This window comes from Astyanax mexicanus, chromosome 12 (assembly GCF_023375975.1).
Source record: "Astyanax mexicanus isolate ESR-SI-001 chromosome 12, AstMex3_surface, whole genome shotgun sequence".
Taxonomy (NCBI): Eukaryota; Metazoa; Chordata; class Actinopteri; order Characiformes; family Acestrorhamphidae; genus Astyanax; species Astyanax mexicanus.
In genome coordinates, this window is record NC_064419.1 from 14,489,018 (window position 1) to 14,502,082 (window position 13,065).

Consider the following 13,065-nt stretch of genomic DNA (forward strand, 5'->3'; position numbering starts at 1 on the left):
CATTTTAACACTCACTGCTCCGTTTTATTAATCAACCGTTTACCGTTTTTAATAAGCCCATGTTCAGTGTAACGATCAAGCAGGCTACGTGCCTGACCACAGATTTGCGATGGAAACGCGAAAACGTGAACATCTTAAGTTCATGTTTCACAGCCAATGGGATAATGGAGAAATAGAGAAAACCACGGGTCCAAAACAAAACTCCTGCACACTCCTCTCCGTGTTAACGTGATTTATTGGCAGTCGCTAGTAAATCTTAGTAAAGCTACAGACAGAGTGTATCTTGACTAACTCCACAAACCTGTCGACTTCTCAGCTCTTTGTAGAGATCAGGGTGCTTGTCTGCTAAATGAATGAGCGAAATATGATCAGAATTATGTTAAATAACACTGTAACATAGAAGCATAGAACTATTATTTAATTAAAATGATTTTTAAGAACAGCTAAACACAGTGCTGCAGGTCAAACGCGGAGGCGTTCACGTGCGAGAGAGAGAGAGAGACAGAGAGAAAGAGACACAGCGAGAGTGAGAGAGAAAGAGATTTGCGTGTTCTGATGTGAGCTACTCACAGGTAAAGGTTCTCTTTTATCTCCTCGTGCTCATATTCTAGTCCCACACATAATTCTGCAGCTCCCTCAGTGTTTTCTGTCGTATTTTGCGGCTAGCGCGAGCGCTTACAACTAACACCGCCACGAGGTGCTGCCGCGCTTGTGCCGAATCCGCTACTGAATCCGACTCCCGCTTCGCGGACAGAATCGAACAGCCCCCGCTGTACAACTGCGGGAGTGAAAACAGCGCTAATAAATAAAGTAGTTTAGTTTCACTTTCAGTTTTCGTTATTTTCGTTATTTTATTTACAAATAAAAATATAAATAAAAAACAGATGCCTACATCTCAGACTATTTTCCCACACTTCACTCCTCGCGCCCGTTTTGTCCACAAGTCGCGGACGAGAGACATCTGTTATTTTAGCCGTCGCCATTCTACACTCGCTGCTGCTCTGCTGGCTTGCGCGTGAATCGATTCATTTGTTCAGAACACTAAGTTTATCTGAATCCTGCCACACCGACTGCTGCGGTGTGAATCAGTTTTCTTATGAACTGAATCAAATCGCGCCTACTAATTTGACTCATTTGAAGCTAGTGACTGGGCTATATACAGTATCGAAAGCATCGAACGCTAAAGAACCGAATCGTTTGTGATGACGTAGTATCGAAAAAGAATCGAACCTTCGGTACACCGTGCAACTCTAATAATGATTTAAGAGCATTTTTTAGGTGCTTGTACATTTTTACCACAAACGTGTCCAGAGGGTGCAAAATTTTAAGGGGGCTTGAGGGTTAACCTGAACATTTATCACCTGGCCGCTTTATTAGCAAAAACACAATTACAACTGCAACAACAAATGCCTTTATCAAAAACCGCTGACTTATATTCTATTGTAAATAAAATACAATATCATTTTAAGTACGAGTTAACAAAGTTCTTAGCCTTACAAAGCTTTTGGGAAATGCACCCCAAAGCTATAAGTGCACTTTTTATTTATCTTTCTTTTAATTTTGGGTGCATAATTCCAGTAAAATGGTAATTATTTATTACGTGAAATGGTATAAATGAAAATTAGCTGGCCCCTATTAAATACAGCTGTGACATTTATATATCTTTTAGAAATTTGGTCAAATGAAAAACACTTGTCATTTTAGTACGCTATATTCATTTCTAGCCACTTCTTTTCTGCTGTTTCTGAAATAAAATATTTTCTTATTTTGTCTTTTTTATAGGCTGCACTGTAGTGGTGTTAAGTGTCCAAGAATGCTCTCATCAGTGGAGGCACAGCTGGCTGCAAAAAAACGTCTGTGTCTGCATGTTTATATTATGTGAATTAAAAATGGTTTTATTATTAAAATAATTGTATTAATGCCTGTTGATTTATAAATTGTTTAATTGAAATCAAATTTGATTTAAGTAGCTTAATTAAGTATTGCATTTATAACTGATGGTATTTTATTTAATTAGCTTAAGTATTGCATTTATAAGTGATGGTATTTTATTTTAATTAGCTTAAGTATTGCATTTATAAGTGATGGTATTTTATTTTAATTAGCTTAAGTATTGCATTTATAAGTGATGGTATTTTATTGAATTAGCTTAATTAATATTGCATTTATAAGTGATGATATTTTATATAATTAGCTTAATTAAGTATTGCATTTATAAGTGATGGTATTTTATTTAATTAGCTTAATTAAGTATTGCATTTATAAGTGATGGTATTTTATTTAATTAGCTTAATTAAGTATTGCATTTATAAGTGATGGTATTTTATTTAATTAGCTTAAGTATTGCATTTATAAGTGATGGTATTTTATTTTAATTAGCTTAAGTATTGCATTTATAAGTGATGGTATTTTATTTTAATTAGCTTAAGTATTGCATTTATAAGTGATGGTATTTTATTGAATTAGCTTAATTAATATTGCATTTATAAGTGATGATATTTTATATAATTAGCTTAATTAAGTATTGCATTTATAAGTGATGGTATTTTATTTAATTAGCTTAATTAAGTATTGCATTTATAACTGATGGTACTTTCATTAATTAGCTTAATTAAGTATTGCATATATAAGTTATGGTATTTTATTTAATTAGCTTAATTAAGTATTGCATTTGTAATTATTGTATTTCATTTAGCTAACCTAATTAAGGATTGCATTTACAACTAATGTTTTTTTATTATATTATTTAAATATTGCATTTGTAATTTAATGTACTGTATTAAACTCTTTTAATTTATCAATGTAAAAAAGAAGTCAAATAGCTTAGTGCTCTTTCTTTACTACTTTTATTTTGAAATATGTCATTATAATCATTAATAAGTAGGCTGGGGAACGTGAAAAGGCCGTGGCTTGGCCGTAGCTAATACGGAACTAATCCGGGGCTGATCCAGATCTGGTCCAGATCTGTAACGGACCTGTTCCAGCGAGTGTAACGGTAAGCGGATCCGGCGCGGATCCGGCCCATATTCGGTCTAAAGGAACACCTGAAACGCTTGGTCTGGACTGGTGCTGGCCCAGTATCTTTTTGACTACGTAAAACGGATCCGTGACGGTTTTGGCCCGTTGTGCATCTGGACCCCGGCCCAGAACCGTTTTACGGATCCGGCGCGGAACTTGTGATAGACTCGGCCCGGATCCGGCCAGAATGCTTTTTGCTATCTGGGTGTCTGATTAATTTACTTTATTTTACCCAATAATGCTTACTTCAATGTGTGCATAAAGGATATCTTAATAGTTGTAATTTCAATGCATCGCCTCTAAGTGTCGCCAAATGACAAAAACACAATACATACGCACAAAAAAAAAGGCGTACGCCCAAAACAAAACTTCCGTGGGGGAACGCACTTTCACACGTTCAAGTCAAATTTAGTACATCAGACCGTGAGCGTGAAATATGGCGTACGCAATGTTTTTGTGCGTACGCATCTTTAGTACATGAGGCCCCTGGGCCTCATGTACTAAGGCTTGCGTGGACTTCCTACTAAAATGTTCCGTACGCTCAGACCTTAAAAAGTTCCTTACGCACATTCCAAGTACTTTCTCTTAGTACTTCACATTCAGCTTGAAATCAAGCGCAAGTGCACGAAAACATCACACCTGCCATGTCTTCTCCCTGAATTACGCAGGGTATAATTTTATAATAATAATAATAATTATTATTATTATTATTATTATTATTATTATTATTATTATTATTATTATTATTATATACGTGTAGCATAATTACCCATTTACGCCTCTACACGTAAAAAGATCACGTCTGTACACGTAAAAAGATAACGTCTTTATCTGTCAACACGATGATTTTTTTTTACGTGTGGACACGTGATAGGTGTACGCGTGGAGGTGTTTCTTTTCGGCTTAGTTGGCTTAGTTGGCTTGCCATATTTTTCGTATATGTATGTTTACTCCCACGCCAGACAGCTCTGACCAATCAGAGGACACAGCCTTCTCACGTGGTTTATTGGTGCGCATTTTGGTGCGTTTACATTTATGCCTGTGTGAAACCAGAACAAACAGAGAGAAAAAAACTCTTCCAAGTAAACGAACTCATCAACTAATTTTGACCAGAGAAAGGAACTACGGGTGTGAAAACGCCCTAAAAGAGGTGTTCTCGGTCCGGATCTACTGAACCATGGTCTGGTTCCTCTGCAGTGTGAAACAATTTTCTAGATGGATCAGACTTTCAGACCAATTACAAGAAGTTGAAATAGTCTTTAAACAAACAAGAGGAACAGAGAACTGACGTTGTGCCGAAATCCTTCTCCTGCAGCGGTTCACGCAGCAACACAAACGCTTGGACTGGAAATTCACTTATTTTCTGTTTTAGTCAAAGGCGTAATAGTGGGTTTGACATTCAGGGGGAAGCATTTGTTAATATGAATCAAATCCCACTCTAAAGTGACTTAGAACAACATTTGCAGAATTACGTTTAATCAGAAATAAACAAAAAATATATTTTTTATTTATATATTTTCTGTACTTCTGTTTATTATTAGTTAAATCCAACAAAAGGTCACTTTACAACCTAAAATGTTACTCCACATTACATTTACTGTTGTTATAAAAATTATGCGTACAATATCCAAATCATATACATATGTATACACATTATGACTAATACACATATGACAAAAAACAGTTATCACCTAATATTTAAAATAATATAACAACGGATTTGGTTATTATTATTATTATTATTATTATTATTATTATTATTATTATTATTATTATTGTTATTGTTATTATTATTTGAATGTATTGAAATGTCAATTCTGTTGTATACTTAGATTTTTTTTCCAATCTTTAAAAAAAAGCGTTGGGTCCTGTGTTTTAATTCTTTCTACTGAAAGCAACTCCCACGATTGTGTCCTTTTATTAAAAAGAATGTCATTTTAGTTTCATAGAGATCTTTGGCAGCACTTAATATAAACGATTTTATTTATTTTGTTTATTTTTATTTATTTAAAAAGAGTAAATATATATTATAAAATAAATAAAAAAGAAGGAGAGGAAAAAAAGACGCGACCAAAATGCTCTCTGGAAGGAGAAGGGTTATCCGGCGGAAGTAGACAAAAAGACATGTACAACAAAGATGGTTTTGAAAAGCCTAACGAACGGTCAAAAGTCATCAAGGATAGACATTATTTATGACGTCCTCATGATCCTTCTCAGGTTACAGCATTTGGGTTTATCAGTTGGCTTTCTGTGGGTACCAGCTCATGTGGCGGTGGAGGGCAATGAATGTGCTGATATGTTGGCAAAGCGAGCCCTTACGCTGGACTTTATTAATGTTTCAGTGCCCTTAAGCAGGCAGGAGGCTAAGCTGCTCATTAAAAAATATGTAACTAGGACTTGGCAAGGTATGTGGGATGGGGAACAAAAAGGAAGGCATCTTTATAAGTTTCAAAGGTTAGTAGGACAGAGAATAATTAGAGGTAAAAATAGACAGGAAGAGTTGGTACTTACTAGGGTACGTATAGGACATTGTGGACTGAATCAGAGTCTGTTCAGAATTGGTAAACATCCGGATGGCAATTGTCTGTATTGCTCTCAACCAGAGACTATAGAACATGTCTTAATACAGTGTGTGGCATATGATATACAAAGGGAAGAGGTGTTTGGAGGAGTTCGGGCAGTAGGGAATCTATCTATACATAGTATGATTCAAGACACATATAAGTTGATTAAATTTCTTAAATTATCTGGGCTGTTTAATAGGATTTAGAATTCAGCATTTCATGTTCTATCCAGTAAGTGGCAGTAATGCACCAATGACAGGAGTGCTGGCTGCCATTAATTCGACAAAGAAGAAGAAGAAGAAAGATATAATTACTGCATTGAGATGGATTGAAGAAGTCAAGCCTTTTAAATCAGTCGTATGCACAGATTCACTCTCAGTATTGCAAAGCTTTATCTCTGGAAAGGCAGTAAGAGATGACTTGGTTATTGAAACGAGACAGCTTTTGTCTCAACTCCGTAATCTGGGGCTCATTGCCCAATTGTGCTGGGTGCCAGCTCATAAGGGCCTCAAGGGTAACGAAATTGCAGATAGAGCTGCCAGGGATGCATTAGGCCACCAATATGTACACATCCATGTTCCATTAGGTAAAGGGGAAGCTAAATCTTATATTAAGACAGAAGTTCTGAAGATGTGGCAGGATGAATGGGAGTCAGACACGAAGGGCAGGGAATACTTTAATGTGCAACAGCAGGTGGGGGGAAAGAGAATAACATCAGTGGGGCTTGGAAGAAGGGAGGAAGTTGCATATACAAGATTGAGACTTGGGCACGCTGGCATAAATGCCTCGTTACATATGTTGGGCAAAACTGATGGGCTTTGCACTGAATGCCAAGTCAAAGAAGATATAGAGCACATTCTTTTTCACTGCAGGAAATACACTGATCACAGAGCATACTGGAGAGAACAGGGAGGAGATGATAATTTTCGAAACATCTTGAAGGAAGAGGGAATGCAGAGCAATAGAATTAAAGGCCTTATGAAGTACTTAAATGACACAGACCTGATGAGCAGAATATAGACTGTTTTTTTTTTTTTTTTGTCATGCCATGATTTACCATGATCATATCACACACTCCTGTGCAGTAGGTGGCGATATACATGCTATATTGTGAACCGCCATTACTTAAAAGAAGAAGAAGAAGAAGAAGAAGAAAGATGGCGGAGTCCAGTGAGGTGGCGGTGGAGAGAAAACACGTGGAGAACAAAAAAAAGGCAAGTGTTTGTATTACAATGACTTTAATATCAGTTTTATTGTCTGAGTTTCAGTTTTGAACTAAACCAGTTAGTGTGAACGCTGTGATTCCAATGCTGTAGTTAATAAAAAAGAGCGAACCCAAAATTATACTCGGATTACAGTGTGTTTCTATATCTGAGTGGAGTACTATTAACTAACGTTACCGTAACGTTAACTGTTGCTTTTCTTAGTTAATGTAGGTTTCAGTACACTTACGCGGAGCTCACTTCAGTGCTGTGTTTTATTTATACTTACATGGAAAGAGCGAGTTTAGGGAGAGAAGAACTGAAACCTTCTGAGAGAAACTCCCTCCTAAATATTTTAAATAACCTGCAGCGAGTCGGATTTTTGTATGATTTTTTATTGAATAATATATCGATATTTTATCGTAACGTGATATTCGTATGATAATGAGCATCTCATAAGTATGGGGATCAAGGTACACCATTTATTCAGTGGCCAATAACTATTTCACCAGTCAAAACTTCTTCAAACACTTGAATGTAATTAAAAACAATCTTACACAGTAAAATATATGGCGTTTAGTTTTTGTACCAAAATCATATTTAATTTGTTGATGTGCAGCAATAATTAGGAGTCTCTGTATTTAGCATGAAGGATCGTTTGAATAGCAGAACCTGCCACTGCTGATACATTTGTCTGTGTGTAATGGATAATTTGTGTTTTGTTACATATCACCCAGCTCTATCAGTATGTGATTATGTACACTAAAACCCACTGACAATGTGTCACTGACCTGGATAATTATACGTTTTTTTAAGTGTTTTAATGTTTGTTTATTTGAGACAAATAGCACTTTACAATATGTAAATGATTTGTGAGCAACAATGCTTTGAAGAAATTAGTGCTGGTCTTTAGTACTGCATCCTTCCACAGCTTGAGTTCAAATTTCTTGTTTTTATTAGGCCTTCTCCCATAATTACATTATCAAGTTAAATTTTCGCAGTAATCTTTGCCCAATATATTGTGTTTGTGTGAATAAACAGTGAGTTTGTTTTGTTCTTCTATATGTTTTCTAACACATTGTTTGAAGGGTGTGTGAGGTGTATTGATGTGTAAACTGTGATGTCATCTTCTTAAAAAACTGTATTGATTGTTCTTCAGTTGTCAGAGATACATTCAGGGCCAGTGTTGTGGAAAATGTTGAGACTGTTTTGCTATTTTACATTTCTAAATTTTTATTTCTTCTTTTTATCTCAGGCTCCTAAGCGTTATTGGGAAGAAACGCAAAATGCAACAAAAAAAGTTGAGGCAGAAAAAAGCAGTGATGAGTCAAAGCAAGAAAACACAGATAAAGAAAAAGGCAAGCTGACTCATGATGAATGGAGAAAGAAGAAGAAAGAAAGGACTCATGGAAAGTTCATTTCAGGGGTGGGTATTTTACTATTTTATGGAGAAACCTTCTTCTTATCCATGAGCCAAGGCAGGTCTGAGTTGTATCTCCCGCCGCCTTAACATAAAAACTATAACCAGTTTTGCCAATACTCCCTTTAATGGAAAATGCCTTTTATTTTATTTTTATAAAAATAAAAGACCATTTCTCTTGAATTAACTTAACAAATAATTGTTTTTATAAAAAAATAAAATATGGTCTTTTTTATTTCTCTTTACATAAATACTTGTTTTTATAAAAAATATATAAAATAAAGAAAGTCTTTCCTGACCTGACATATTTAACACTGTAAATTTGAACGTTGAACCTGTTGTTCTCAGCAGGGCAGGAAGGAGTGGTTTTACAAAACAAAACCATGTAAATGGTCTAGGCTGACATCATGTGTATTTTTGTTACTTTGGCCTAGTTTTATTTTGTAATCAAATGTTAAAGGTAAAACTAAGTACCAAGTTACTAAGTAACGCGTTACTGACATCACTGATAACAGCAATAACATGACGGGAGGCTGCGTTAGCTAGCATCTTAAATGGGGCTTCTCTCTGCCAGTGAGTTCATGTTTTTCCTTGTCCCTTCACAGTCAGTGAGAACATCACTGATATGCCGGGAGGTTAAAAAAAAACACGAGTAGCCTCTGGCAAAGTCTGCAAAAAGAATGTGCAGCTTTTCAACCTATCAAGTTGGATAACAAGCAAAGTCTACAGATAGGTGATACAGCTCTAATTTAGGAACCGTACATTGCAGTTCCGTAAAAATGCAGTTCCGTAATCCTGAGAGCCAGACGGTTTGAATGATGTATAACAAATTAAATCAAATGTGGACAACCGAAATATGCATATTATGAATCATGTTTTTATAAAAAAAAAAGCCTTATTTCGCCCTAAATGTTTTTTCTTTTTTTTTTTTTTTTTCTAATTTTTCCCATTTTCTCCCCAATTTACACGGCTAATTACCCAACCCACTCATTAGGACTCCCCCTATCACTAGTAATGCTCCAACACACCAGGAGGGTGAAGACTAACACATGCTACCTCCGATACATGTGAAGTCAACCACCGCCTTTTGTCTTTTGGAGGAAAGCGCAGCGGCTCAGTTCCGATACATCAGCTTACAGACACCCTGTGCTGCAGACATCGCCATAGGAGTGATGTGGGGAGAGAGCGCCATCTACCCACCCAGAGGGAGCAGGACCAATTGTGCTCCCTCTGAGCGCCGGCAGCTCGATGGTAAAGCTGCATGAGCGGGGGTTCGAACCTGCGACCTCTCGCTCATAGTGGCAGCGCTTTAGACCGCTGGACCACTTGGCGCCCTATATTTATTTTCTTAAAGGAAATGCAGCTAAATAGGCTAGATAATTGATGAGCAGAGATTCTTAACTTAAATATGGCATATCGCAGGGATGGGCAACTTCCATGATGGAGAGGGCCACATTTTTTTCAGCATGACCATTGGAGGGCCACATGACCTCGCACTTCAAATAATTGAATATGAAAAACGCTACAAATGATTTTCAATAAGAAAAAATTTTATATGAATTTATATCTGTATGTTTACAGCACCAACATTTATCAACAACATAATAATGCATTTTAATACGGCAAACGACAAACCGTTTGCTTAAAAAAAGTGCAAAAAGGAAGTCCTTCATATCAAAGAACAAAAAGTTTGCTTAAAAAACTGATTGCAAATACAGTAGTTCCTCTGTGTAAAATAAGTTCATTATAACAAGTCCTTCATAAGCAACAAGGACAAAACATTTGCTTATAAAAGTGCAAAAGGCATTTGAACTCATTTATAACAAAGAACAAAAAAGATTTAAAAACTGATTGCAAATAGCTCATTCAATAATAGCAGAAAACTAGACCAAAGAGGCCCAACATTTATTGAAGCTAATGAGAGAGCTGTGGTTTGGCCTGCTGGCTCACAATGGACTGGATGTCAATGTCAATTTTCGTGGTTGTTTGGCAGCGGTCAAAAGTAGAATTACGTTTTTTTTTTTGTTTGTTTTTTTTGTTTGTTTTTTTTTTTATTATGAAATTATTTTTGATCTATTCGCGGGCCGCACTGAGTGATGACGAGGGCCGTGTGCGGCCCCCGGGCCGCCAGTTGCCCATCCCTGGCATATCGGGTGTCTATATTGAGCCTATAATTATTCATAAACACAACCAGATATCAATTATGGCATGTTATTGCGTCTAAAGAAGCAATGCAGCTGCACCTCAGATTTGCAGAACACAAGACATAGCTAATTGGCTAGGATATGTTCAAAATGAAGAGAAAATTGGATTTATCTGAACTATTATTGTAAATGTTTTTTACTCCTGAAAATCTGGAGCAGAGTTTTTACCAAGGCTTGTGTGTTTGTTACATTGTATGTACAGTATTTAAGCTGACTAGAATTGGATTCACACTGCAGACTAAATAACTTAATTACATTTTATCTTTATCAGGTAGGTTGGTGGAGTCTCTCTATACTTCATATTAATAATTGGTTTGTAGAATTTTAGTTGTGGGTTCAGCGAGTTACTTTGCCATGTGATGTGCTGAATTCTAGCTCTCTGTCAGAATCCGACTCCCCTTTGTGTACACCTCCACCATCATGCTATTGTCACTGTAGTGTTGAGAATAACCCACCACCTGCTCTGTGGCAGTCCTGGGGGCTTTTTGTACACGAATAAGCATTAATAATTGTGAATATTACTTTAGTTTTTTAATGGATTACTAATGTATTGTACTGCTCAGTATCAGTATAATGATGAAGTTGAATTAAATTTAATTTACTGTGGTTTTAGTTATTTTTCATAAATTTAGTCCAAATTGATTTTAGAAATATAGAAAATACATAAGGATTGTGTATCGTGTGCTTGTGTCAAATCGAATGTTTATAAGTGTGGCTTAATACAGTTACTCCATTTGAAAATCTTAAATTGTAATTACATATTGACTCCTTTATTATAATTTACCAGCCTATGCAACACATGATACGTTTCTGTTGCAGATGTTTTGTGTGTGTTTGTGTGTTTTTTTTTTTTTAAATAAAGGCCAAAAGTTGCACTCATTAATTTTCCTTTATTTAGAAAACTGACCCTTTCCCCGGTGATGCGCCTATCCCAGAGGAGCGAATGAAGAAGTTCCAGAGAGGCAATAAACTTGAAGTGGTGAGTTACGCATGCTCCACACAAAATATATATTTAAGCTAAAAATAGAGATGCAGTTATAAAGTTACCTTTTTCACTGTTTTTGCCTTTGATCCCAAAAACAAACACAGGACAAATTCAAAGATTTTTGATTGAAGAGTTCTATTTTTATATGCTTTCATATGGTTCTTTGATCAAAGTTGTGCTGATCGAGTTGGATTCAGTGTCAATTGTTTTGGAGATACAGCTGTACAATACACACACAAATAAAAGCTTGTGTATGAATCATATTTGCCTCATGTATTATAAGAGTTTTAAAAATATTCAATTAAGAGTTTTAAAGAGCATTAAATAAATGCTTCTTTCCTTGACCTCAGCCTGCAGGAACACGACTGAAGCTAAGAGAAACTCTTACTAGGTCTGAAGCAGGTTCTGACCTGGCTCAGAATCAGTCTGCACGATATGACCTCCTGCTCACTGAGGACGCTGGGTAATGTTCCTTATTAGCACCCATTATTTTATTGTGACATAGATCGTACACTGCTAATGAAACACACTTTTGGATTCATATCTCAATAAATGTGTTAAAAGTTTTCTGGAGGGAGAGGAGGATGAGGACACATGCACCATCTCACAGGAAGACATAGCAGAAGCTGTGGACATCACTTCTGGATCAAAGGCAAGTTGTGACACAGAATATATATTTACATGTAAAGATTAGTCCAAAGTAAATCTAAGAAGCTTCTCCAAATCAAGATAGTTACTGTAGCTGTATATGAGAGAGGATAATTTTATAGTCTTATATGTTAAACCAATAATGAATAAATTCTGACCTTACATCAAAAACCCCCTTCATAACATGCATGACATTTTAAAAGATTAAGCTTTCATTTTTGTATATCCAGTGGCTTGCAAAACTATTCATACCCCTTGAATTTTTTACATTTTGTTACCGTACAACCACAAACTTAAATGTATTTTAAGTGACAGACCAATACAAAATAGCACATAATTGTGAAATAGGAAGTGAAATGACAAATGATACATAGATTTAAAAATTTAATCAAATAAGAATCTGAAAAGTGTGATGTGCAAAAGTATTCATCCCCTTGAACCATACCATGTAGAGTCATCTTTCACTGCAATTACAGCTGCAAGTCTTTTGGGGTATATATCTACCAGCTTTGCTCATCTGGAGACTGAGATTTTTGCTCATTCTTCTTTACAAAACAGCTTAAGTTTAGCCAGATTGGGTGGAGAGCATGTTTTACTCTGAGGATGGTGTGTTCAGGATTATGAGCAGTGTTAGTTTTTTGCCAAAAAATCAGTTTATATTTAGGCCGAAAGCACCACCACAGCACCTCCTTCCACATGTTTGCTGTACAAACAGCACTTCTTATGTCTTTCTTTTAACAGTGGTTTTCTTGTTGCCTCCCATCCATAAAGGCCAGATTTGTGGAGTGTATGACTAATAGTTTCCTGTCGACAGATTCTTTCACGTGAGTTGTGTATTTGTGCAGCTCCTCCAGAGTGACCATGGGCCTCTCAGCTGCTTTTCTGACTAGTGCTCTCTGCTCGATCTGTCAGTTTTGTGTGGACAGCCATGTCTTTGTAGGTTTGTAATTGTAGAATACGTTTTCCATTTTTGGATGATGGATTGACGAGTGCTCCTTGGGATATTTAAAGCTTGGGCTATTTT

General features: G+C 36.1%; 1 protein-coding gene across 1 annotated transcript in view; it reads left to right on the plus strand.

The window, feature by feature from the left end:
- Positions 1–5,132: 5,132 nt before the first annotated feature.
- The window catches only part of wdr46 (WD repeat domain 46), a 44,548-nt gene continuing 36,615 nt past the window's right edge, over positions 5,133–13,065 (plus strand). Inside the window, exons 1-6 of the mRNA XM_049485672.1 lie at positions 5,133–5,151; positions 6,736–6,796; positions 8,040–8,210; positions 11,307–11,387; positions 11,744–11,856; positions 11,958–12,045. Of these exons, the coding sequence (XP_049341629.1) occupies positions 6,740–6,796; positions 8,040–8,210; positions 11,307–11,387; positions 11,744–11,856; positions 11,958–12,045 (510 nt within the window). The 5' untranslated portion in view covers positions 5,133–5,151; positions 6,736–6,739. The remainder of the gene's footprint in view (positions 5,152–6,735; positions 6,797–8,039; positions 8,211–11,306; positions 11,388–11,743; positions 11,857–11,957; positions 12,046–13,065) is intronic.